Genomic DNA, 27,929 nt, shown 5'->3' on the forward strand with positions numbered 1-27,929 from the left:
AATAAATGAGACATGCCTATGCTAGGCTTTAAAAAATATTATTTATTTTCATCTTTAGGTGGGATCTTTCTGACATTAGTGATTGTGTTCTCTTTTTCTAGATCAGTCTAGCCAGCAGTGTGTCAATTTTGTTGTTCTTTTTAAAGAATCAGCTTTTGGTTTTATTGATATTCTTACTCTTTCCATCTTTTCAGTTTTACTGATTTCTGCTCCATCTTTATTACTTCCTTCTTCCTACTTACTTTGAGCTTACTTTGTTTTTTTTTTTCTAGTTTCTTAAGGTAGAACCATAAATCATTAATTTTAAATCACTTCTAACTACAGCATTTAAAGCTATAAGTTAAACTCTAAGCACCTCTTAGTTGTATCTGACAAATTTTGATATATTTTTGTTCATTCCACTCAAAAATTATTCTAATTTCCTTTATGATTTTATCTTTGATTCAAATTATTTGGAAGTGTTTTTCTTGATCTCTTACTTAGTGATTTGTAATGAATTCTATTGTGGTCAGAAAATATGCTTGATTTAAAAAGAAACCTTATTGGGCCTTAATTTTCATGTCATAACATTCACTCATATTAAGTCTACAATTCAATAATCTTTGTAGTAAATTTACCAAGTTTTAGAACGTTTCTAATTTTAGAAAATTTTTACCACCCCAGTAAGATATCTCATACCCATTTACAGTTTATCTCCATTGCCTTCCTAACACCAGGCAACCACTAATATACTGTGTCTACAGATTTGCCTCTTCTGGACATTTCATATCAATGGATTCATACAATATTTGGTCTTTTAAAATCTGGCTTAATTCATCACCTCAAATTTGATGAATTTGAGGTTCATCAATTTTTTTTTTTCTTTTTGAGATGGAGTCTCGCTCTGTTGCCCAGGCTAGAGTGCAGTGGCGCGATCTCGGCTCACTGCAAACTCTGCCTCCCAGGTTCACGCCATTCTCCTGCCTCAGCCTCCTGAGTAGCTGGGACTACAGGTGCCTGCCACCACGCCCGGCTAATTTTTTGTATTTTTAGTAGAGACGGGGTTTCACCGGGGTCTCGATCTCCTGACCTCATGATCTGCCCGCCTCAGCCTCCCAAAGTGCTGGGATTACAGGCGTGAGCACCGGGCCTGGCTAGTTCATCAATTTTTTTAAGGCATATTATCAGTATTTCATTCTTTTGTATTGCTCAATTATATTCCACTGTATAACATATTTTACCTATTTTCCAGTTGACGGAAATTTGGGTTGTTTCCATTTTTTGGCTTTTATGAGCGATGTTATGAATATTCACATAAAATCTTTGTGTAGGCTACGTTTTCATTTCTCTTGGGTAGATTATTTAGAGTGAAACTGCTGGGTCATATGTTAAATTAATGCTTAGCTTTTAAAGAAGCTGCCAGATTGTTTTCCAAAGGGGCTGTACCATTTAACATTCCCACCAAAGAAGTATGAGGGTTCCCATTTCTTCACATCCCCTCCACTTGTCATCTTTTGGATTACAGCCATTCTTCTAGTGAGCGTGAAATGGGATTTCACTGTGGCTTCGAATACAATTAACGCCTAATAACTAATTATGTTGAGCATGTTTCATGTGATTTTCAGCCATTCGTATCTCTTCTTTGGTGAAATATCTATTTAGAACTACTTTTTACTTGGGTTGTTTATCTTATTATTGAGCTGTGAGAGTTGTGTATTATGGATTCAAGTCATTTACTAAATACAGAATTTGCGTATCTTTTCCCCAGTCTGTGGGCTTTTCATTTTTTTTTTTTTTTTTTTTTTTTTTTTTTTTGAGACGGAGTCTCGCTCTGTCTCCCGAGCTGGAGTGCAGTGGCCGGATCTCGGCTCACTGCAAGCTCTGCCTCCGGGGTTCACGCCATTCTCCTGCCTCAGCCTCCCGAGTAGCTGGGACTACAGGCGCCCGCCACCTCGCCCGGCTAGTTTTTTGTATTTTTTAGTAGAGATGGGGTTTCACCATGTTCGCCAGGATGGTCTCGATCTCCTGACCTCGTGATCCGCCCGTCTCAGCCTCCCAAAGTGCTGGGATTACAGGCTTGAGCCACCGCGCCCGGCCTCATTTTCTTACATTTTCATTTTTGGAGCACAAGTCTTGAATTTTGGTAATGCCTAACCTATCAATTTTTCCTTTTATAGACTGTTTCTGGTATCATACCTAAGAATTCTTGGCTTAATTCAAGGTCTTAAAAGATTTTCTTCCTGTATTTTCTCTTTTTTTTTTTTTTTGAGACAGAGTTTTGCTCTTGTTGCCCAAGCTGGCGTGAATGGTGCGATCCTACCTTACCACAACCTCCACCTCCTGGGTTCAAGCGATTGTCCTACCTCAGCCTCCTGAGTAGCTGGGATTACAGGAACGTACCACCATGCCTGGCTAATTTTTTGTATTTTTAGTAGAAACAGGGGTTTCACCATGTTAGCCACGCTGGTCTCAAACTCCTGACCTCAGGCGATCTGCCCGCCTCAGCCTCCCAAAGTTCTGAGATTACAGGCATGAGCCACCACGCCTGGCCCACAATTTTTTTTTTTTTTTTTTTTTGAGACGAGTCTCACTCTGTCGCCCAGGCTGGAGTGCAATGGTGCAATCTCGGCTCACTGCAATCTCTGCCTCCCGGGTTCACGCCATTCTCCTGCCTCACTCTCCCAAATAGCTGGGACTACAGGCGCCTGCCACCACGCCTGGCTAATTTTTTGTATTTTTAGTAGAGATGGGGTTTCACTGTGTTAGCCAGGATGGTCTCGATCTCCTGACCTCGTGATTCGCCTGCCTCGGCCTCCCAAAGTGCTGGGATTACAAGCGTGAGCCACCGCTGGCCCACAATTTTTATAGTGTGCTAGCTCTTACATTTAGACATCTTATCCATTTTGTGTTAATGGCTGAATATAAGTTGAGTGTCTACATTCACCTACAGTCATCCCTCAGTATCCACAGGGGGTTGGTATTTGCATATAACCTATGCACATCCTCCTGTAAACGTTAAATCATCTCTAGGTTACTTACAATACCTAATACAATGTAAACGCTATGTAAATAATTATACTATATTATTTGTATTTATTTTTAATATTTTCAATCTGTGGTTAGTTTAATCCATGGAGGCAGAACTTGCAGATACAGAAGGCTGACTGTATTTGCATGCAGATATCCAATTATCTCAGCACCATTTTTTGACAAAAACTATCATTTCCCCATTGAATTGCCTTGGCATCTTTATTGAAATTTAAATGACCATAAACATAAGAGTTTATTTCTGCAGTCTAAATTTTATTCTCTCATCTATTCATCTCTGTTTATCCTAGCAGCACAGTCTTGGTAACTGTAGCTTTGTAGTACATTTTGAAATCGAGAATTGAGTCCCCCAACTTTTTCTTTTTCCAAATTGTTTTGGCTATTCTGGGTCCTTCCATTTTCTATATTAATTTTGGAACAACTTGTCAAATTCTACAAAATCCTGCTGGAATTTTGATAGGGGCAATTTTGATATATATTTAGATGCCAACGTAGGGAGGGTTGCAGTTTAACAATACCGAGTCTTCAATTCCATGAACAAGGAATGTCTTTCCATTTATTTAAATCTCCTTTAAAATCCCTCGGTAATGTTCTGTAACTCTACAATGCACTTTGATTTGGATCCTTTTCAATTGACTGAGGTTATTAAAAAGCCAAACATAGTTTATCTTGATGACTGTATTGTAAACACTTGAAAAGAATGTGTGTTCTGTAGTTGTTGAGTGTATATTCTATAAATGTCAATTATATAAAGGTAGCTGATTTTGTTGTTGAGATTTGTCTTGACCAATTTTTGTTAGTTCTTCTATCAATTGAGAGTTTTTAAATGTCCTACTAAGATTTAGAACTCCTCTTAATTCTATCAATTATTGTGTCATTGTTTTGAGGCTCTGTGATTTAGTGAATATACATGGATAATTATTGTGTCTTCCTGATGAACTGTTTCTTATAATCAATATTTTTGAGAGACAGAGTCTTGCTATGCTGTCCTGGTTGGCCTAGAACTCCTAGACTCAAGCAATCCAGACCTTCCACCTCAACCTCCTGAGTAGCTGGAACTACAGATACACACCATAACATCCAACTCCTCAACATTTTGACATCAGTCTGTTGCCCAGGTTGGAGTGCAGTGGCACAATCATAGCTCACTACAGCCTTGAACTTCTGGGTTCAAGCAACCCTCCTGCCTCAGCCTCCTGAGTAGCTAGGACTACAGGTATGTGCCACCATGGCCAGCTAGTTTAAAAAAAAAAAATATATATATATATATATATATATATATATATAGTACAGACAGGGTCTTGCTACGCTGCTCAGGCTGGTCTCAAATTCCTGACCTTAAGCAATTCTCCTGGCTTGGCCTTCCGGAGAGCTGGGATTACCAACATGAGCCACCATGACTAGCCTAACATCTGTCTTTTCATTGAGGTGTTTAAGATTGTTATCATTTAATTACTGATATGGTTACCTCTAGTCTATTTCTCTGTTCCCCCTTTCTTGGCCTCTTTAAGATTTTCTGTTCTCTGTAAGACTATTTGAATATTTTTATTGGCTTTTTGGCTACACCTCACTGTATTTTTTTAACTCAGTGCTCCAGGGATTACAATATACATATCTAATCATTTAAAGTCTACTTGGAGTTAGTTTTATATCATTTCATATTTAATACTATAACTATAATGAAGGTCTGTGGGGTAAGTTCCTTTATTACTGATGTTTACTACTGTCAAACATCTACACATATTGAAAATTCCATGAGATAATGTTACTATTTTTGTTTTGGACAATTATAGGTTTTTCTTTAAGTTTTGGAGGAAAAAAAAGTAATCTTTTCTAATAACCAGCTATTTACCATTTATTTTGCATTTCTTTTATTCCTGAAGATCCAGGTTTCTCTTTGGTATCATTTTTCTTCAGTTTAAATAACTTCCTTCAGCATATCTCATAGAGCAATCCCATTGCTCATGAATTCTTTTATCTGAAAATGTCTTTATTTCACCTTCACCCCTGAAGAATATTTTTACTGGATATAGAATTCTGAGTTGACAGGTCTTTCTTTCAATATGTTAAAGGTACAATTCCACTAAATTCTTCCCTCCAAGGATTATGATGAAAAGTGCATGGGTACATTCAAATCTTTATGGCTCTGTAGGTAATGTATAATTTTTTGTTAATAGCTTTCAGTGTATTTTAAATTTCTTTAGCAGCCATTTTCTTGTTAGCAGGTGAATATCTGCTTTTTGGCAGTTTACTTTTGATGTGTGCAGGTGTAGTTTTGAGTTTACTCTGTCTAATTTGCTGAGTCTCTTGTATCTATAAATCCGTATCTTTCACCAATTTTGGAGGTTTCAGCCATTATTTTTTCAAATCTTCAAATATCTTTTCTAACAAAATCTCTCTCTTCAATTCTTCTGGAACTCCAGTTATCCATATTTCATTTGTTCCTTTTGATATTGTCACACAAGTCCCTGAGTCTATGTTTATTTTTATAAAAATCTTTTCTCTCTTCTTCTGATTAATTTCTATTACTCTATCTTCAAGGTCACTGACTTTTCATTGTCATCTCCATTCTGTTATTTAACCCATTCAATCAGTTTATATTGGATATTATATATTGCAGTTATAAAATTTGTTTTAATAAATTATATTTCTTGCTAGAATTTATTTCATTTCAAATGTGTTTTCCTTTACCTAAAGGAACCAGTTATGGGAGCTGCTTTAAAGTTTTTCCCTGATAGTTCCAACATCTGAGTCATCTTGGAGTTGTCTTTTCCTTGAGAATTGGTCACATTTTCCTGGTCCTTTATACCAAGTAATTTTGGATTTTATCTTGGACACTGAATATTATGTTATGTAGCCTGGGTACTGTTATAATACTTCAGAGATTGTTGATGCTCTTGTCTCAGCAGGCAAACAACTGAGTTATATATTCAGACTGTAATTCGTGTTTTACTTTTTGTAGGCAGTGAACTTTTGGTTCAGTTACTTAAGCCTTTTCTATTCCATTTTGCATCTGTCCCATGACTGTGCAGGTCAAGGGGTAGGGTGAAACTTGTATGGGATTCCCCTCAAACTTTCTGCACAAAGAGGCGTCTTTCTCAGGCTTCTCTGTTCAGGAAATATGGGGTTTCTCTTGAAGTTTTATCTGCCAGAGGTGCCATGATGTGACTGCCCTTGGGGCAAAGATGCATAAGGAAAGAAAATGATAAACTCATTTTTGTGTTGGTCTCTCCCCAGAAACTGCCTGCTTTTATTTATTTTTCAGAATCCTTAGTTGTTTTTTATATTTTGTCTGGTTTTTAAGTTATAATCAGTGGCAAGGATGGGCTGTGGTGGCCTTATGTTACCACAGTGGAACCAGTATTTTCACCCCAATTCCTAAAGAATATTTTTGTTGAGTATAGAAAAATAGGTTGACAGTTATTTTCTTTCAGCACTTTAAAGACATCTTTCCAGTGTCTTCTGACATCACAGTTTCTCTTCAGAATACCACTGCTCCTTTGCAGACAATGCATCTTTTTCTCTGGCTCAAGATTTTTGCTTTTTATTTCGTTTTCAGTTCTAAAATTTATGCTTGATTATTTTAAATACATTCCGATTATCTAGTGAAATCTTCCATCTTTATAGTTATTTTTTATACCATTTCCTTTATATTCTTGAACATATTATAATTATTTCAAAGTCCTTTGTTAATTCAAACATCTGGATCACTTGAGGGTCTCTTTCCATTATCTGCTTTCTTCATTTTTCAGCTATGTTCCTGTCTCTTGGCACAGCTATTTTTAATTGAGTGACAGACATTGTACATTAAAAACTCTAAGGACTCTAGATGATGTTTTATTCCTCCAGAAAAGGTACAATCTTTTCTCTGTTGATAAGAGTAAAAGCTGATTATTTTAACCAAATCACAAATGACCCGAGTCAAGTCTAGGTTGCAATTTCGGTCAGGCTTAGTCTACCTCTGGTTTGTCAATGTTCCTAAGGCATACCTCTGTAAGTATTCCAGTTGAGGCCCTCCTCCCTCTGGCAGCTCCTGAACTCTAGCTATTATGATTCCAGGACCATGAAACTGCTGAGAACTTGATTTCTCACAGACGTTCTACTTACCCTTCTCATGCCGTATCAAGTATGTGGAAAATGTCTTGAAGGAAGAAAATCTTCGGTGTATTTAAGGCCCTTAAAGTCTTCAATTTTGTCTCTCTAACCCACAAGGTCCCAAAAGTTCTGATAAGGGAAAGCCTAGATTTACAACCTAATGCTTCATGCCCATAGTTAGCAAATCCCCTCAGGGAGAAAGCAGCTCTAGAACTTCAGCTCACTTCTCTAGAATCCTGCCTCTTTGCTTTCTAGTTACTTCAGCAGTTCTCTGATGACTTTAAACAGATACTTTCGCTATTTCATCTAGCTTTTTGCTCTTAGGGGAAGGTATGTAAGTCTACTGTAAGTTACTCCATCCTAACCAGAAGGGCAAACCACATGCCTGACTGGTAATTTTTGAAGGCATATTGGACACACTATCTGGAAAAAAAATCTGCATCTTGAAGGAAATATTGAAATTCAGTAAGTACTTTCATATAACACTAATTCTTACTCCAGCTACAAATCACTGTCTTTCAAAACTGAATTACAAATATAACCTTAGTAAATTTTCTTTTCTTTGAAGTTACTATTTCAGTTCCAATTCTGATACTTAACAAAACTTACACACCCCATGAGTCCTTTTTATAAAGCTATGTTTAGGAAGAATAGTTAAAACAAGTAAGAGGCTTTTGGTGGTGATGGGTGTGTATGTGCGACAGTAAAAGTAGCAAATACTAACCAAACTTACCTTAGATGATGTGGTGTACATGGTGAATCTTGAATACCATTTGCTTGCTTTCTCTGCAACTCCTTTTCCAGCAGTGAACATACTGTTTCTTAGAACATCTAGTTTAGGTACTAGTAGTGTATCTAAGTTAAATGAAGGTGATGAGTGGGTTAATGTATCCTGAGATTCTTCCCTAAATGGGCAAGTAGGTGAGAAGGCTGGAGAAGACCAAAGTCTCTCCCTTGGCTTCTCCTCACTTTTTGTGTAACTTTTAGATTTGGTAAGTCTCACTGGCTTAGGAGAATTAGGAGGCAGACTAGATCTTCTGCATGCCTTGACCAATGGTGGACTTTTCTTATTTAATTTATCATCACATGCCCGTTGTAAATCAATGCTTGGTGTACGACTTGTCAAAGGGCTGCTCATATTATTCATATACATCACAATTTCTTCAGCTAAATCACGCCTAGCAGATGGTGTTGAAATGCTTTTGCTATCATCTTCATCCTCCTCCTCTTCTTCTTTATGCTGCTGTTCAGTCTCAGCAACCAAAAGAGAGAGGGGATCGAATCCTGTTGCAACGTCAGTTTTTTCAAAAGGTTTTACTGAAAAGCTGCTGTTCATACGTTGAATACTCTTGGGATTTTGCGTAGCAACACATCCTGCTTTTGATCCATCTGTTTCACTGTCTAAGTCTTCTAAGTCAAAAATAACAGGAGATTCCACTTTATCTCCCAAATAGTTAGAACCATCAAAAGGTGTATCATCATCACTAGATTCCTTTTCTAGACTGTCTCTTTTTGATCTTAAAGGTGGCTTCCCAATATCAAGAGTATTTGGTCTTGTGCTTTTTGAGATAACATTTGAAAGAATTTTTGCATCAGCTCCCAATTTTTCAACTATATCTCCAGGGGTGGCTTCCTGGTTAATTCTATTGAGCATAAATCCCATCAGTACCCCTCCACTAAGATTACGGTTTCTATTTCCCCAGACCACTTGCTGCTGCAAATTAGTTTCATTGTCACTTTTATGTCTTTTCCTGAAGCATCTACTTTGAATGTTTCTTGTTCCGTTTGTATCCTCAAGAGATGATATTAAGAGCAGCTCAGGTGTGCTTTCTGAAAAACAAGTAAAGTGCTTTTAGCCATGAAAATATAATAGCAAATAGAAGTCATCTCAAATATTTAAAATTCTAGTGATGAAAACGATAATAGCAAGCACTCACTGAGTGTCTGCTATTTGACAGATACTATACTAGACACTTTACTTGTATTTCCTACTGTAAACATTCCAACATCCTTATGGGTTGAGAAAAAAGGAACACTCAGAGAGATTAATTATCTAGCTCAGAGTAACCCAGTCCTTAAGAGACAGAACTGAGATTCAAATTCAGATTTGTCCAATTATAAAGGGTATGCTCCTAGACATTAGGATGTATCGCTTTTTAAAGATGTCATCAATTAAGATTTATACTTACTAATTCCACTAAATAAATTACAATGGTTTTACAATTGTGGCTGTACTAGATGACCTTCAGATTCTGAGTCTTCCTTTTTTTTTTTTTTTAATTTGGTAGACACAGGGTCTCACTATGTTGCCCAAGTTGGTCTGGAACTCTTGGGCTCAACAAATACTTCTGTTTTGGCTTCCCAAAGTGCTAGGATTATAGGCGTGAGCCACCATGCCCAGCCAAAATTGTGAATCTTCTGCTTATTAAAATGAAAAAAAAAAAAACATCCAAAACACAAAACAAAATAGATGTTAACTTTATCCATAAAGGCTATTTTTTAAAACTCCAAATCCTAAATAATTTTAGCTAAATTAATGTGGCTAAATAATTTTACCCTTGCTTAACATATTGCTTGCACATTTATACCAGTCAAATGTTAATGGCCACTTCACATTTAGAAATACTGTTCACTGCTTTCTACCAAATTACTTAGATGAAAATACTAAATTTTAAGCAGAAATCTATATCTCTGATCACTTTAATTGTTCTTACTATATGTGGGAGTCCTCTAAAGCATTAGTCTAGGTATAGTATCATCAACTATTCTTATGTGCTTTATCCACAGAATTAGCTCTCTATAGTCAGGCAGGTATTGAAAATGTGCCTTTTCTTGTCATGTGATGCATGCAAATGGCAGGGCAAGAGAAAAGAGTGGATACTAGAGGTCATAAAAGCCTACATCTAATATTACTTAATAAGCATATACCATTAACAAGAAAAATGACATATCAGAGAGGCAAAGTTTATTGTTTTTTTCATCAGCTTATGATTGAGGACATAGGAAATCAAGAACACACTTTCTTCTGATATTCTGGGAAATTTTCTGCTTCACAGGTTAAATATTACTAAAGACCTGGAGGAATCTTGTAACCAAAGATAACTCTGGAATTGCATTTGCAAGGGATCCTTTGCAAAGTCAGTGATATGCTACGACCTGAAGACCAAGTTGGTTATCAGACTTTACCAGAGGTTTGCAAACTATACCCATGAGCCAAATCTAGCCTGAGGCCTGTTTTTGTACAGTCTCAAATGGTTTCTACATTTGCAAAGGGTTGTAAAAATCATGCACCCAGAAGACTAGGTAACAGAGATTCTATGTGCCCTGCAAGGCCTGAAATATTTACTATTCGGCTTTTTACAAAAAAGTTTGCCTGATCCTAAGTTTACACACATGCTAAATTACACATGCTAGGCTGGATGCTGCATGCCTCTAACACAAAGACTGCAAACTATTTAACTTCCTTGGGCTAGGTGGCTCCATAACATAATTCCAGCCAGTGATATTAAGGATAGTTTTTGAGGGTTTTTGGAAAAACTTCTTTCCTGACAAAAGAAATAGATACGGCTGGTGTTTCTCTTCCCATTCTTTTTGCCTTGATCGGATAGGTGATGTGTGGAGTTACCAGTGGCTATACTATAATCACGGTTAGGTCAAAAGAACTGATGGCAAAACCCCTAAGCCAACATTTAGAGCAAGTGGTTACCTCTGAATTTCCTATTTGAGAAAAATAAACTGCAACTTCTTTAAGCACTGTTAATCACATATTCTGAGACTTAAAGCTGAAAGTATGCCTAGCTGATATACTAGCCTTTTCTCAGATCTTTGAACATGCTGTGGGATTCCTTTCTACTAAACAGCCTTTTTATACATGCTTCCTTCTGCTTGGAATGCACCCTCTCAATTCCTCCTTTCTGATCCCTACCCTCATTTATTTTCTACTCATATTTGAAATTTAAGCTTAAAAATGATATGCTGAAGGAAGTCTTCCCTAACAACCCCAAACCCAAGACATATCTATTATATGTTCTCATAGCAACCTACTGTCCTTTTTCATTGTATTTAATCTAAGAATACTTTCGCATTTACTTGATCAATGTCTTCCCATCCCTTCTACCTGCTTTCTCCATGAAGGCAGGATCCATGTTTATTTTTTGTTTCTTATTATAATATACCCCCAGTAGCACCTGAAATATAGTAGAATCTAAAAGAATATTTACTGAATGAATACTGTCTATTAGGCAGTAACTGCAGCCAACAAACCAACCTGGAATATAATACATTATATTATAATATTAATGTATTATATTATGGGTAGTTAAGGATCAAAAGTAAAGGCACACTAAAACCAGAATTAGGCTTGAGAAACATCTCAGAATTAAACTTCTCTGTGGTTGAACACTCAGTAATTCAATATGTATTTATATCAAAACATTAAATTCTCAAGATGATCATGAGGGCAGGAGCAGAAGCTCACGCCTGTAATCCCAACACTTTGGGAGGCCGAGGCAGGTGGACTGCCTGAGGTTGGGAATTTGAGACCAGCTTGGCCAACATGGTGAAACCTCGTCTCTACTAAAAATACAAAAATTAGCCAGGCACAGTGGTGCGCACCTGTAATCCCATCTACTAGGGAGGCTGAGACATGAGAATCGCTTGAACCCGGGAGGCAGAGGTTGCAGTGAGCCAAGATCGTGCCACTGCACTCTAGCCTGGGCAACAGAGTGAGACTCCGTCTCAAAAAAAAAAAAAAAAAAAAATATCAAGATAGGGTGATGATTTCAATGTTTGATTTAATCCAACCAAACATTAAAACATATCTTTGTTAATTCTACTCCTGTATATGTATATATATATATACACACACACAAACACAAATAAAATATATAAAATATATTTTATTTATATATATTATTAAATATATAAATATATTAATTTATATATATTATTAAAATATATTAATAAATATATATATTTATAATATATATTTATATTATATATAAATAAAATATTCATATATTGTGCTGCAAAACATAAATAAACCCGAAAAATGCTTTAAATCCTAGTATGTACAAGTATATAATAAGTATTCCTATATATCCCATGTATGGTCTTTGGCAGCAGTAATAAATCCACAGTACTTAACAGATGAGAGTTTTCAAGCCAAAAGTATCAAGGATAAACTAATAACTTTACTTCACACCAAAGAAATCCACTCTAGACTTTTATAAAATTCACTTGTTCAGCATATAGGGTAACTGAAAGCCAGATGATTAGCCAGATGCTTATTATTCTGACAAAATGTGAAGATCAAAGGATGGTTTACAATCATATTTAAATAAAAAAATTAAACACAGATCCTAAGAGGAGGGCAAGCATGAACAGACAGCAATGAAAGAACAATAAAATAAAGATCAAACGCAAGTTATTAAGAGTTATAACTAGAAAATTAGTTACAAAGGACTAAATGGTTGTGAAACAACTCTATGACACTGATGAAAATTTTTTAACGTTTATGTTATAACAATTATCTAACAAAGAAATGCAAAATAAGAGTTATAGGTGATCTAACTTTCTTTTGTTTGTCTGATAGATAGAGTAGGGTTCCACAAACTTTTTCTATAAAGGGCTAAAGAGTGAATATTGTAGTCTTCGCAGGCCACGTGGTCTCAGTCACAACTACTGAACTCTGCTGTTGCAATGCAAAAACAGCCACAGATAATACGTAAATGAATGAGCATGCCCGTGTTCCCACAACTTTATTTATGAAAACTGATGTCTGAATTTCATAAAATTTTCATGTGTACTAAATATTAGTCTTATTTTCTGACAATTTAAAACTATAAAAACCATCGTGGCTTGGTTAGCTTGCAGGCTAGTATAATAATAGGCTTCAGGGCAAATTTGGTCCTCGGGCCTTAGTTTGCCTTTCCCTGAGCTAGAGGCATATCTAACTGTGTTGCAAAAAAAACCAAACACCATTGCAGCAAGGCCATTTAAAAACAGAGATATTTCAGTCTAGATAGCACATGTTCTTCAATATTTTTTATATTACAACATCATGCAAAAGTAAGGTAACACAAAAAAAATTTATTAGGTAATCACACTACTAACACTAAAAACTCTGAATCTTATGTCTATTTAATCCCCTGAAAATGGTCTGGTAAAAAAACTTTGAGGCCAAATATTATTCTACTTCTAATCTGACTTTTCTATTAACTACTGATAATTTATGTGACCTGCCAATCACTGAAGTATGCTTTAGTTTTCTCATCTTTAAAATGGTGCTAATATCCCCTTTGATACAAGCATTTCTATATTAATAAATATAAAATAATATATAAGATGACTTTGAAAAGAAAAATTATTGGGTATTGTTACTTAAACTATCTGAAGGACTATCCTTTTGCCTCTGGAAAAACAGGAATAATATGAAAACTAATCAACCATATGCTTCATTTGAAACTTAACTAGCTGTATGGTACCCTCAGACTCATCACCTCTACTGATCTCACTTTCCCCTTCCAAAAAGTACCAAGAGTCTAAACTCAAAAGAGTATACAAGCTGGAGGTTTGCCCCTATGCCTTGTATAATACAAGCTTGAACACAGCATGTTATAAAATATAGAACTCAAGTTACTAAGCTATACCATGTGAGGCTGCACAAAATATTTTTTTAAATCACCTTGGAGAATTAAGACTATTAAAAAAATAATTATTCACTAGTCATACAGATACAATTTATTCTGCACATAACACAAGTGTACTATTCAACTTACCCATGCTTTCTCCTGATATTTTATCAGCACTGTTGTTACTTGTACCAGTGAGGCGAACGATACTGGAAGAATTCTGATAACTGAGCTTAGGAAGGCAATCAGCACTTCCTTTTGCACTCTCACTCTCTGACACTGGCAAGATGAAAACAAAAATATTAATAAAATGAAATCTATATACACTGTAGCAAGTATCAAGAGAAGTTTTCAGTTCTACATATTTTTACTCGAAAACAGGTGATAAGAAAATACGGAACACCTCTATATCTGTTTGTCAACCACAAATAAGTGATTTCACTTATTTGAGGCCTTGAAGTGTAGATCAAACTACTGAACACTGATCATGCATGAGGTCCAGGTATAAACTTTATATTTCCTCATTTATTGTAAAGGAGTGCTTTTGGTGGAGTGGGGAAGGGGGTAAATATAATCACAATCCATTAAACAAACTTTTTTTTTTCTTTCTTCAGGTCAGATGGGTAATGTGCTGATGTTATAACAAGGTTCAAGGGTGGCACATCTCACAAACATGCTTGACTACCCAATCATCATGCCCATGAACTACAAAAGGATCACAAGCTTTCAAATATTGTTAAATCTCAAAAAAGAAATACTGTTTCAAGAAATGTATATACACTTCCACTAAATACATGTATTTTGGGAGTCACATAGCATTCATTCTAATGGTATTTGACTTGGGAAGTGTTTTGCCACTGAGACTATATACTTCATACATAAAGCATTTGTATGAGAGTATGTGGTGGCTGAGGGGGCACACAATGGGAGACAAGAAAGAGTTATGATGGAAAAATGGAAAGTAAAACCAGAACTTTTATAAAATCACCTGTATTTTCTATGAATATAAGTTCACAATTTTATACAATATCAACTTAAACAATACCTACAGGAACTACAATCACTGCCTTTTTTATCTTTTTCTTCTTGAATGTCTTCGGTAGATGTATCCCCTCTTCTAACTTCATCTTTAGATAATGAATTATATCCAAGATCAGACTGGCCACCTGGTAAAAACAAAAAGAAACAAAACTCTATCACAAACTTCTTTAGTGAGTGCAACTGGAATTAGGAGCAACATACTAGTGTTTGGATTTTCTCATAAATTTTTTCTGGACAACTTCCAATTTAAAGCATTATTTTGTCAGCTACCCTTAAAGCATTGTTAGCTACCCCTTCCATCATCTCTATTAATATAAGAAAGGGATGATCTCGAAATAATTTACTCTTGGTTCCACACTGTAGTCAAAAGTAACTATGTACATTCACACTACTATATGAGCTCCAAAAGACACAGACAAACCACACATTCTTTATATAAGTCCATGACCTTTCTAGTTGAAAGTTTGAGTTTCAACTAAGCAATGGAGAAATCTGCAAAGAATTTATAACAGAACATTCACACATAGGTCACTACAGCTAAATGTCTAAATGATTTTACTAAAAAATTGGATTTCTTCAAATTTGATAGGAAATTAATTTTTAAAAATTTTTAGCTGAATAATCATTGAACTGCATGTGAGTACAAATACATGGGAATGAGATAAAAATCTAGTGTTAAAGATATTGTTAAGAAAAGCAAAAGGAGCTGGATGCAGTGATTCATGCCTATAATCCCAGCACTTTGGAAGGCTGAAGCAGGCAGATCACTTGAGCCCAGGAGTTTGAAACCAGCCCGGGCAACACAGTGGGACCTCATCTCTACTAAAAAAAAAAAAAAAAAAAAAAATTTAGCCAGGCATGGTGGCATGCACCTATAGACCCCAGCTCCTTGGGAGGCTGAGGTGGGAAGATCACTTGAGCTCAGGAGTTCAAGGCTGCAGTAAACTATGATTGCACCCCTGCACTCCAGTCTGGGCAACAGAGATGCTGTCTCAAAGAAAGGAAAAAGGTCTATCAATATCAAAAAACTTCTAATACACTGTTTTGCTAAAGAGACATGCATCATTTTTAGAAAATTGTTTTTACCAGATTAGTCTCAAAAGATAAGGTTTTGAATCCTAGTTCTTTATCTCAGGAGACATGTGATTTTAAGTAACAATGTAACCTTTTTGTTTGGATTTGAAGTTCCCAAATTTGTAAAACATAAGGTTGTTGTTATTATATGAGACTATATATGAAAAGTGTTTACAAGCTTGTAAAGCATTCTCTAAAGAAATTATATTATATATCACTAGGTATTTAGTTTAATATTTTTGTTATAATTTTGAGTTTTTATTTTTTCTAATCAAACTTCAGGTCTATTTCTAAAGAAACTATAAATAGAAAAATCTGAGAATTATCTCGATAAAATTCATGCTTTTATTAGGTTTTGCACTATTTTAAGATAGCCTTTTTAAAAGCCACAGTTAAAAGATTTCTTCGTTTGTAAGAGATAATGCCAAAGGATAACTATTATAACTGATTAAAATCACACTGCATAGTCAAGGAATAAAACCAATCAAGGAAGAATAACTAGGAATATTACATTTCAACAAAATTAGCTTACATTTATTAAACTTAAAAGTAGGTATAAAGCAAGACAGACCAAAATAATATTGACATTTGCAGAGATATGGGCCTTCATATTTTATTAGTAATGCTTCAATTTTTAAAGTTTCTGTCCTTTAAGAGCTTGCTCTTATCTGTAGTCAAAAGTCATGTGTAATTTTTGAAATGTAATAAAAAGAACAGAATTATGTAAATAATTTATTTTTGCATGTCAATTGTAATAATAATTAAGAAGAGCTGATATACAAATCTTATACTTCTCTGAAATTAATGCCATCTTTGGTGCTATAATTCTAGCACTGAAGTATACAATTCTATATACACACATATAAATATATACATAAAATATACAATTCTATATACACATAAATACATATCATATACATATATTATGTGTATATGTACTATACACACATTATACATATACTATTACACATACATATATAGTATTATACATATATTATTTTATATATATATAAAAAAAATTTTTTTTTTGAGACAAGGTCTTGCTCTGTCACCCAAGCTAGAGTGCAGTGGCTTGATCATGGCTTGCTGCAGCCTCAACCTCCTGGGTTCAAGCAATTCTCCTATCTCAGTCTCCCTAGTAGCTGGGACCACAGGCACGGGACACCATGCCCAGCTAATTTTTGTATTTTTGTAGAGACAGGGTTTCGCTATGTTGCCCAGACAGTCTCAAACTCCTGGGCTCAAGTGAACCACCCACCTTGGCTTCCCAAGGTGCTGGGATTACAGGCGTGAGCTACCACACCCAGCCTTAGAATGCTATATTTTTCTATATTTAAAATTTTTTATTACAACTTTTAAAATCACTTAAGATTCAGAAGTTAAAAAAAAATTACAGTACAGAGAGTTCCTTGGTACTATTCACCTAGCTTCCCCCAGTGATAATACTTTACATAATCATAGTACATTGTCAAAACCAGGAAACTGATGTTGGTATAATACTATTAACTTAGATACAGAGCTATGCTTCTTTTTAAAAAAATTCTAATATCATTTTCATAATTTCAAAGAATTTATTATAAGAAAATGATAGGGTAAAGAGATCTATGTCTACGCAGAGTTAACTGGATTATCATGTATTAAATAGTAGAATAAAGTGATTTATAACCTCTCTTAAAACTTTTATTTCTATTCAAATAATAAAATTCCATATAGTTATTAAATCTAATATCAAATCAAATAATACATAAAATTAAAAAGTGACAGTTAAACATATCACTGAAAATGAAAATGTAAAAAAAATAGGCTACCAAATCTAGTTTTAAAAATGTACTATAATAAATGTATACATAAGCATACACAAACCTGTACTAGATCTATCATCAGTAGCATACACTTTGATTAAACCCGTATTAAAAGGTGCCTGCTCCACAGTGTGTGTCCCATGACCACTATCCATGCTGCCATGACTAACAGCATCCAGGTCACTGCCATCTGCTTAAGAACACAATTTGACAGCATTTTACTACTCAGAGAGGTACCAATATACACATTAATTTGTTGCTCAAGCTAATAATCCACCAATGTAATACTGAACATGAAAAGGGCCACATACTTAGCAAAATACAACTATAACAAAGAAACCTATTGAGAGTTATTAATGAACACGAAACCACCACACACGAAGGTGGTCAGAAGTTGAAACATTTAAACAGAAGTGAAATCCGGTGGTTTCTAAATGGGAAGAGTGATATAATTTGCTTAATAACTAAAAACTAAAACATTCAATATTGTAAAACTGTTTAAAATTTCTAAAAATGTAAACTGTAGCTAGTCAATTAATTTTGAAGAACAAGTAAAACACACATCCCTTACCTGAGAGAGTTGTTTGTGATAAGTGTGCATGTTTCTTTAAAGCTCTTTTGAACTGTGTTACTCCTAAAATAACATTTCTTACTTTTGTCCAGAGAAAATAGCCACTACGACTTCTTGAAGGCCAGGTACTTTCCAAAACAGCCTATTCATTCAACAAAATAAAATAATTAGTAAAATAATTTTTATAAGTGAATATATATTGGTTTCAGAATAAAGCTAAAGAATATCAAAGCAGGCCAGGCGTGGTAGCTCATGCCTGTAATCCCATCACTTTGGGAGGCTGAGGCAGGTGGATCACTTGAGCCCAGGAATTCGAGACCAGCCTGGGCAACAAGGTGAAACCCCGCCTCTACAAAAAATATGAAAATTAGCCAGGCATGGTGGCACATGCCTATACTCCCAGCTACTCAGGAGGCTCAGGTGGGAAGATCAATTGAGCATGGGAAGTCAAGGCTACAGTGAACCATGATTGCACCACTGCACTCTAGCCTGGGTGACAGAGTGAGACCTTGTTTCAAAGAAAGAAAAAATCAAAGTAGATTGTATAACATAAAAGAGAACTAAAGTCTTCCTTGACTGACAAAATGTATTTTATATACTCGAAAATAAATGCCAAATAACCTCCTGCATAAATTATTTCTGCCATTAAATTTAACACTGCATAATGACAAAAGTAATACTCTTTATCTGTTAAACCAAGGTATTTACCTTATTATAATAACCATAAGTAATGGCATTGGGGTCAATACCAGCTTTCCGCATTTCAAAAAGCACTCGAACTGCAAGCACCGGCTGATCATATTGTCCACAGAGTTGCATAAGAATGCGGTAGCATACCTGAAATACAAGTTCACAATTGTACAGAAACACAGATGTCACCATGTACACAAATCTAGAACAAAATAATGCATTTTAAACAATAATTGTGGCAGGGCACAGAGGCTCATGCCTGTAATCCCAACATTTTGGGAGGGCAAGGCAGGTGAATCTCTTGAGCCCAGGAGTTTCTGACCAACCTAGACCACATAGTGAGACTCTGTCTCTACAAAAAAATTTAAAAATTAGCCAGGCGTGGTGGCACATGACTGTAGTCACAGCTATCTGGGAGGTTAAAAAGGGAGGATTGCATCTTAAGCCCAAGAGGTTAAGACTGCAGTGAGCTGTGACTCTATCACTGCACTCCAGCATGGGTGACAGAGTGAGACCCTGTCTCAAAAAATATATATAACAATAAAATAATTGTTACCTCATCAGGTGGATCCATCTTCTTTGACTGCATTTTTTTAAGCACATCATATGCTGTTTTCAGAGCCCTGACTTTTGAATGACAGACTTTCACATAAGCTGGGAGACAAATAAACCACAGTCCATAACAGTGGCGCAGTAGACACCTAGACCACATCTGAGGGATGGAAGAGTACCTCTTTGCAATTTTATGTGCTGATTTAATTTCCTGGAAAAAAATATAAAGATCTAACTAATAAATTTATGCACTTAGGCATCTTTATTTAACTGAATGTTAAACAAGTACAAGTCACAAGCTTTTATAATGTTTCCATAACAAAATATGTCTGTAATTAAAGTGTTTTCAAGTTTCTGTTTGCACCTGTATTAAACAGCATATAAAATAAATTTCTAGGACAAGAGAACTAGTTAATTTCTTGAAGTCAGATTACTGTATCTTCAGAGTGCTTTGGGGAACAAAATAATCTAGTAATAGTTATATAAGAAGTGATAAAGCATATTATAGGAGGATAAATATTCAATTTATTTCTTGTTCTAAAATTTGATTACATGAAGAATGCGATAAAGTACCTGTTTTGTTCTTCTGAACACGGGCGAAGGGCTATTAGGACTACTTGATTTTGAAGGCAGTTTGTTCTTCTTTGCTTGTAGAAATCCTTCAGGTCTTTCAAATAAATTGTTCCTAAGAACTGGAAATCCATTATAGCTGTTTTAGAAAAGACAAAAAAAGGAAAAACAGTTCTCAAGCACACACAGATGATCACAGTGGTTACAGGTTAATATAATTATGACCAATAATTTCTTCACTTAGAATTTAACTATCTTTCTTCATCAGGCTATGATATGTACTCAATAAATATTCATGCTAATGTTGCTCTTCTTACTATAATAACTAGAAATGTAATAGCCAAATCCAGACTCAAGTTATTTTTTGAGGAAAAGGGAAAAACATAAATGAACATGACATCCAACTCCAAGGTAACTTAAGCAAACTTTTAAAAGTTAGTACTCCTGTTAATACATAGCAAACATATTAGATAATATGACAGCTGGTAAAAGGTCCACCAAACTAGGACTCTTTCAAAAAGGGCAATCATTAATGTCATTGCTTTGGATTAACATATTTACTGTTGAACTTCCCTTCTTAGAAAGATGCAAATAACAACCTTAGGTTTAGCACATTAGCACACCAGACCTTGCTCTCACATTCTCATGAATTGGTTTGTCAGGTTAGCTAGTAGGTTCAAGGTATCATTTATGAGAAAGAAAACTGAGAAGGTTAAATAAGAGGAAGAAAAGGTTAGAATACGTGCTCTATTAGGAGGTAAACCTAATAAGGGTGCTAGATCAAGATGCTCTGGACATTTAAAAGCTAGCAGCTAGGCTGGGTGCAGTTAGTGAGTGCCTATAATCCCAGTTACTCAGGAAACTAAGGCAGGAGGAACGCCTGAGCCTAGGAATTCAAGGCTGTAGTGTACTATGGTTCTGCCAGTGGATAGCCACTGCTCTCTAGCCTGAACAACACAGTGACACTTCATTAATAAATAAGTAAATAAGTGAAAGGCAGCAGTTAGGAAAAAAATATGCTGAAAGAAACCAAAATTGCCTCCTGAGCAATACACTTAACCTGTTTAAGAATACTATATAATATTTTCTTAAAGGCATATAAATAGTTTCCATTAGGAAGAAATCTAACTATAATAAATGAGGGTAGACAGTATTTTTTATACATTACTACAGTCGAATTCCATAGAATAAGAAAATACTAGCAATGATTCAATGTTGAGTAGGAAACAGCAAAGAAATCCAGGAAAACCATGTCCCTTAAAAAATTCATTGTATATGATAAGATAATAAGACCATTTTGTGTGTCTTATTTCAAATGCCTCATTATTTTACATAGACAATGTAAGTTTACGAGTAATCTCTTATGAGGCAGACTTTGTGATTAAGGACATTTACAGTGTTCTCCCAATTATGGTTATGATTACACCAAAATTATATGAGTAGTCTGAAGAAAAAAAATGACAGATTCTAAAAAAACAGAAATGTTTTCAGATAAGTAATTTTCTTTTTATTTTATTTTTTGATTTGTCTGTTCCATCGCCCAGGCTGGAGTGCAGTAGCTCAATCATGGCTCACTGCAGTCTCAACCTCCCAGGCTCATGTGATCCTCCCACCTCAGCCTCCTGAGTAGCTGGGACCACAGGTGTGCGCCACCATGCCCAGCTATTTTTTAAAAATCATTTGTAGAGATAAGGTATTGCTATGTGGCACAGGCTGAAATAATGCGGTTTTTTTGGAGACAAAGTCTCGTTCTGTCACCTAGGTTGGAGTGCAGTGGCACGATCTTGGCTCACTGCAACCTCCACCTCCCAGGTTCAAGGAATTCTCCTGCCTCAGCCTCCCAAGTAGCTTGGATTACAGGCACCTACAACCACGCCTAGCTAATTTTTGTATTTTTAGCAGAGACAGGGTTTTCACCATGTTGGCCAGGATGGTCTTGAACTCCTGACCTCAAGTGATCCGCCTACCTCAGCCTCCCAAAGTGCTGGGATTACAGGCATGAGCCACTGTGCCTGGCCAAATTTTCTTAGCGTTAAAGGACTAAATCTAAAAGTAAAATTTAAATTAAAAAAGTTAAAACCAAACCACAGAAACACAAAACTCTATGAGTGACACATACGAAAAAACAAATAAGCATAAAGTACAAAAGAGATTAAAAAATGAGAACTTGTTTAGAAAGAAAAAGAGAGGAAGAGAGAAATTAAGAGAAATATTTTAAATATCTTCGACAGAAGACATTTAAAAAGTGATATGAACAATATCATCAATGGATGAAAAGAGTAGAAATCAAGTGGCCTCTTATTAATCAACATTCATAAACATCTATCACATCACTTTTTCATCTGTAAAAAGAAGAATTTAATCCAAGTCATAAACAAAGATGTCTTGAAAAATCCTTTTTCAATGAAAATAACAAACTATGATTTAAAGGGTGATAGATGTGAAATGGTTTTAGAACATTTAAACAAAGTAAGAAAGTATTATTGGAGAATTAAGAAATCTTTTAAACTCTAAAAGAAATTACAATTTTAAGTAAAAATAAATGTATATTAGAAACTAAATAATGCATTCACCTCTATCATAGCCCTTATTTTACTGTGCTTAGGACTTTTCTCTCTTCTTCACTAGACTTGAAGGCACAGACAATGTATTATTCAAGTCTATATACTTAGCACAGTGTCTAACCACATTTCCTAAATTAACAATGATCAATTCCAATAATTCTGAATTCCCATGACTTAAAACTCATGACAAAAATTAGTAACTTAAAAAATTATATTGTACAAATCAAGGCCACAAAGATTGACTCTAAATTAGATTTAATCTTTTTGTAAACCAAGGTTATATTAATCAGTGTATGTATGAGATGAAAAAGGATTGAAAGTGAGGAAACCAGTTTTAATGAAAAAAAAAATCAAAATTCTATAATAAAAGTGCTGCATTTGAGGTGGGGAGTCTAACTGAATGTAATCAACATTTACAAGGACAGATACTTATGCAGACATCATTAGAGAGCTTCCCAAGTCTATATTATGCAAAATTATATATGTTTTCTTTTTATACCTCAAAGCTTAATAATGGATGTGGGATAAGCTTGCTTACCACCTAAAAATTAGGGATCTGTAAAGTTTGGATTTTTGAAAATACCACAGTCCTTAGAAAGCTACGTCACAGATGGTGGATTGCTTCTCTCTTTCAATCTCAAACATTCTGCCTCTTGAATACCTGTACTGTAAAGGGGGTTCTTCACCATTGGGTAGGTGGGGGATCTCAGGTGGTGTTACAAAAACAGTATGTTCACTTTTGAAAGATTCATCCAGTTCTATAAGTCGCACTTCACCGCTCTTGTCCATATCCACCTAAAGGAGTTTTAAAAACATATATTAAAAAGCCACATTGGTTAGCCAAGTGTTCACATAAAGGGAAGTGGTTAAATAAACCATCTGCACAATGGATACTAAACAGCCACTAAAAAAGAAGAGTGAGCAAGTTCTCTATGAGCGCCAAAATAATTAAGTGAAAATAGCAAAGTGCAAACTGTAAATAGTATATTACTTTCTGAATAAGAAACGAGGAAAATACACACACACACACACACACACACACACACACACATATATTTTTTGAGACAGTTTTGCTCTATCACCAGGTTGGAATGCAGTGGTGTGATCTCAGCTCACTGAAACCTCCGCCTTCCGGTTCAAGCGATTCTCCTGCCTCAGACTCCCGAGGAGCTGGGACTAGAGGTGTGTGCCACCACGCCCAGCTAATTTTTGTATTTTTAGTAAAGGCGGGGTTTCACCATGTTGGCCAGGATGGTCTCGATCTCTTGACCTTGTGATCTGCCCGCCTCGGCCTCCCAAAGTGCTGAGATTACAGGCGTGAGCCACAGTGCCCGGCCTTTCATTTTTGCTTATATTTACATAAAGAAATACTAGAAAGATACTAAGAAAAGTACCTATATGAGGAAGAGGAAAAGAATAGGGTAGACAAGGATGGAATAGGACCCAGATGAATATATACCTTTTTATATTTGAATATACCTTTTTATATGCAAATGTTTTGCATTTGAATCATGAGACTGTAATGAAGAAATAATATTTTTAAAATCCACGTACATGTGTGTCTGTGTGATAAGAACAGTGAATTCTATATATTTTAAAAATTTATACTAAATATAACAACTTTCCCTAAACTCTTTCAGCATATGTAGAAGTACATGTGACTTAAACTCTAGTCACATCAATATTGAAAGCACTTTAGTAGTACTATTTCTACTAGGTACTCGATGGCAAGGTAATATCCAGAAAAAATGAAAACTTCGTAGAACCTAAACTGCCCCACAAGAGCTCATAAACTAAAGGGCATAATATTGATATTAATAAAAAAGGATGTCATACATATGACAAAATACATTTCACAGAACTTTATTAGGTTAGAAATATCATATACCATGTGGATTAAGTGGAAGAGTAGGAATTACTAACAAGTTAAACCTTTAAGATAAGGACTTAGGGCAGAGTATACCAAAAAAGAACACAGATGAGTTTTAAAAATTTTCTAACACTTAAAGGAAACAATGCATTCAAAATCTTCTTATATAAATTATTGATAATTTCACAGCATTATATGCTATACTCTCTTGGATTAAATAATGTTTTTAATAGTATATCCATACAGTGAACTAGATAAAAATTAGGACATGATTCAGAATTGTAATAATGAGAAAAACATTCACAAAATAACAATAAATGAGAAAAGAATCAGGCTACTAAATCGTATAAATATTATGATTTTTTTTTTTTTTGAGACAGTGTCTTGCTGTCACCTAGGTTGGAGTGCTGTCATGCAATTTTGGCTCACCAGAACCACCGCCTCCCAGGTTCAAGTGATTCTCATGCCTAAGCCTCCCAAGTAGCTGGGACTACAGGTACGCACCACCACACCCAGCTAATTTTTATATTTTTAGTAGTGATGGGGTTTTACCATGTTGGCTAGGCTGGTCAGGAATCCTGACCGTAGGTGATCCGCCTGCCTTGGCCTCCCAAAATGCTGGGATCACAGGCACGAGCCACTGCACCCAGCCTATATATTATGATTCTTAATGGTTCTTTTGAGACAGGGTCTTGCTCTGTTGCCCAGGCTAAAATGCCATGGTGCAATCACAGCTCGCTGCAACCTCAAACTCCTAGGCTCAAGTGATCCTCCTGCCTTAGTCTCTCAAGTAGCTACAACTACAGGCGCGTGCCACCACACCCAGCTAATTTTTCTTTCTTTTTTTTTTGGTAGGGATGGGGCCTTGCTATGTTGCCCAGACTGGTCTGGAACTCCTGGTCTCAAAGCAATCCGTCTGCCTCAGCCTCCCAAAAATGTTGAGATTACAGGAATGAGCCACCATGCTCAGCAAATGTTTATTTATTTAATAGTTCTCACTCTTTTTTTTTAGCAGCTTCTCCCTCTCCATATTTGCGCCTACTTTCCATTCTCCAGCCATATTGTTCTCATAAAAAAGTGTGGGGTCCAGGACAACTGCTCTAGTTTTCGGTGAAGTCTATATAAATATTAAAATTTTGCACTGTAGACTCAATAGCTTGGTAAAAGTACTTCCTTTTACTTATATACCAATAAAATCTCATTTTAACATTATAAAAATAGCCATGCAATAAATCCTACATTTATCGGTTGGACATCTCTGTCTTTTGGAAAGCATGGTGACATCTGTCTCTATTGAGAGAAAAAGAAATCCAACACCCACTGCAGGATAAAATTAAAATAATTTTCATATTTTCCCACAAGACACTAATATGCTCAGAAAACACTGGAAATGGATTCTTGGGAAACCAAGAAAAAATCTCACCAGACTATTTGTTACACAAAACTGCCTTTAGTTAAGCACCATCCCACAGGAACAGATTGTAATGATTTAAAATATAATCATATGAAGAATAAGAACACATGGTTCTTAAATTAGTCATAAATGAAACACATAATTCTCATATATTGTTTTTCTTATTTCTATTCAGTATTACCCACTCCAGCTTTTTAAAGTCAGTCAAGTGTTTTGTTTGGATATACTAAGATCAAAAGAGTTAATATACCATGTGAGAATAAGTGAATAATAGTACCACACGTCTAATTTTTGTTCAATAGTAGTTATGAACCATATGAGACAGTTAATGTATACTTAGTTATTTATTTTCTATAGTTAAACTGCCAGAAGTAAGAGTTTTGTTCACTTAAAAACTTAAGCTCAAAGTTACTCAACTAAGGAATAACCCTCACAAAAATTATTCTTTTTAAAGTGTTACTGATATCTAGAAAACATATGCAGACGAATAGTAAGCACTGATTTTTTGTGAGTCACTTACTGTGGTATCAAAACATGAAAGGCAGTAACAGCATTGTATAATTATTTACATTTCAGAGAGTTCTGGTTAATAACACCACCAGGGATACAATTAACCTCTGCTCTAACTACATATGAACTTTATTAAGATATATTTTGAGTCAGGCGCGGTGGCTCATGCGTGTAATCCTAGCATTTCGGGAGGCCAAGATGGGCGGATCACCTGAGGTCGGGAGTTCGAGACCAACCTGACCAACATGGAGAAACTAAAAATACAAAATTAGCTAGGTGTGATGGCACATGCCTGTAATCCCAGCTACTTGGGAGGCTAAGGCAGGAGAATTGCTTGAACCCAAGAGGCGGAGGTTGTGGTGAGCCGAGATCATGCCACTGCACTCCAGCCTGGGCAACAAAAGCAAAAACTCCATCTCAAAAAAAAAAAAGAAAAAAAAAAAACCAAGATATATTTTTAATCTTGTGACAATTTATTTTTTCTCTAATAAGAGTCTCTTGAATTATAATAAAGCAAATACAAGTAACTATGTTTTAATGCATTAATTTTCAGTTTTGATTTTCTGAGTAGTCATTAAAATCTTTAAGTATAATGTTAATTCATATATATAAGTGATCTTTTGTTAGATCTAGACTTCGAATAGATAAATAACATTTTAGGAAAATAGTCTACCTAGAAACAATGATTACACATTTAATAGAATTTTCTTTTTTGAGACTTCTCAGAATTCATAATCTTTAAGCAACGATTCCAGTCATCTTCTGCACAGACTATCATCACATAAACAACAGGTGGCCTACAGAAAATCCTAGACAACATAATGTATTAATTATGAGTACTAAGATATGCTCCTTAGGACGTAATACCTAGTCAGCAAAATTACAAATCTTGTATATCTTAGATATCAATATTTATTTAAATCATGTGACTTAGCTAGGAATCCTGAGTTCTTAGCTAAAACAGAAACTTGTGAATAGGATATATAAAATAGGCCAAAAATAAAAGGGAACAATATAAGACTTCTCTCTTCTCACTGTTACTTGGATTCTGACAACTAATTCAGTGTTCTCACGTGGATTAATAAATTTACTGGCTAAAGCGTGCTGTTGGCAAAACCTTGGTTACCAATTTGGTCCCTTATGATTCACTAAGGTTCGCACAAGGAACAACAATTACACAAATGTATGCCGCTGTTCTTAAGGGAAGCTCAGTGAGAACATATATACAACCAATGGAAGCCCAACACCTGTGAGAAAATCATTCAAAGTTCATAATGCCAGACAGAAACATCATCTTTTTTTTTTTTGCCCTTAAATGATTTTATTTTATTTTATTTTATTTTATTTTATTTTATTATTATACTTTGAGTTCTAGGGTACATGTGCATAACGTGCAGGTTTGTTATGTATACTTGTGCCATGTTGGTGTGCTGCACCCATCAACTCGTCAGCACCCATCAACTCGTCATTTACATCAGGTATAACTCCCAATGCAATCCCTCCCCCCTCCCCCCTCC

General features: G+C 35.3%; 1 protein-coding gene and 1 non-coding gene across 13 annotated transcripts in view; both read right to left on the bottom strand.

Moving 5' to 3' along the window:
- Window positions 1–27,929, bottom strand: part of DENND4A (DENN domain containing 4A) — a 132,280-nt gene that overhangs the window by 24,293 nt on the left and 80,058 nt on the right. For 7 of the 12 annotated variants that reach the window (XM_073012251.1, XM_008016208.3, XM_073012245.1 and 4 more), the window contains 9 exons: window positions 23,280–23,413; window positions 20,058–20,193; window positions 19,489–19,695; window positions 18,951–19,079; window positions 18,243–18,384; window positions 17,733–17,864; window positions 14,804–14,920; window positions 13,902–14,033; window positions 7,856–8,952 (listed from right to left, as the gene is read on the bottom strand). In XM_073012251.1, the coding sequence (XP_072868352.1) occupies window positions 7,856–8,952; window positions 13,902–14,033; window positions 14,804–14,920; window positions 17,733–17,864; window positions 18,243–18,384; window positions 18,951–19,079; window positions 19,489–19,695; window positions 20,058–20,193; window positions 23,280–23,413 (2,226 nt within the window). The remainder of the gene's footprint in view (window positions 1–7,855; window positions 8,953–13,901; window positions 14,034–14,803; window positions 14,921–17,732; window positions 17,865–18,242; window positions 18,385–18,950; window positions 19,080–19,488; window positions 19,696–20,057; window positions 20,194–23,279; window positions 23,414–27,929) is intronic. The other 5 variants (XM_073012254.1, XM_073012253.1, XM_073012252.1 and 2 more) reach the window with 2 other exon arrangements.
- LOC119628213 (small nucleolar RNA U13) lies at window positions 14,368–14,471 on the bottom strand. The gene has a single exon (XR_005244517.1). It is a non-coding gene; the product is annotated as a small nucleolar RNA U13 (small nucleolar RNA).

This window comes from Chlorocebus sabaeus, chromosome 26 (genome assembly GCF_047675955.1).
Source record: "Chlorocebus sabaeus isolate Y175 chromosome 26, mChlSab1.0.hap1, whole genome shotgun sequence".
Lineage (NCBI taxonomy): Eukaryota > Metazoa > Chordata > Mammalia > Primates > Cercopithecidae > Chlorocebus > Chlorocebus sabaeus.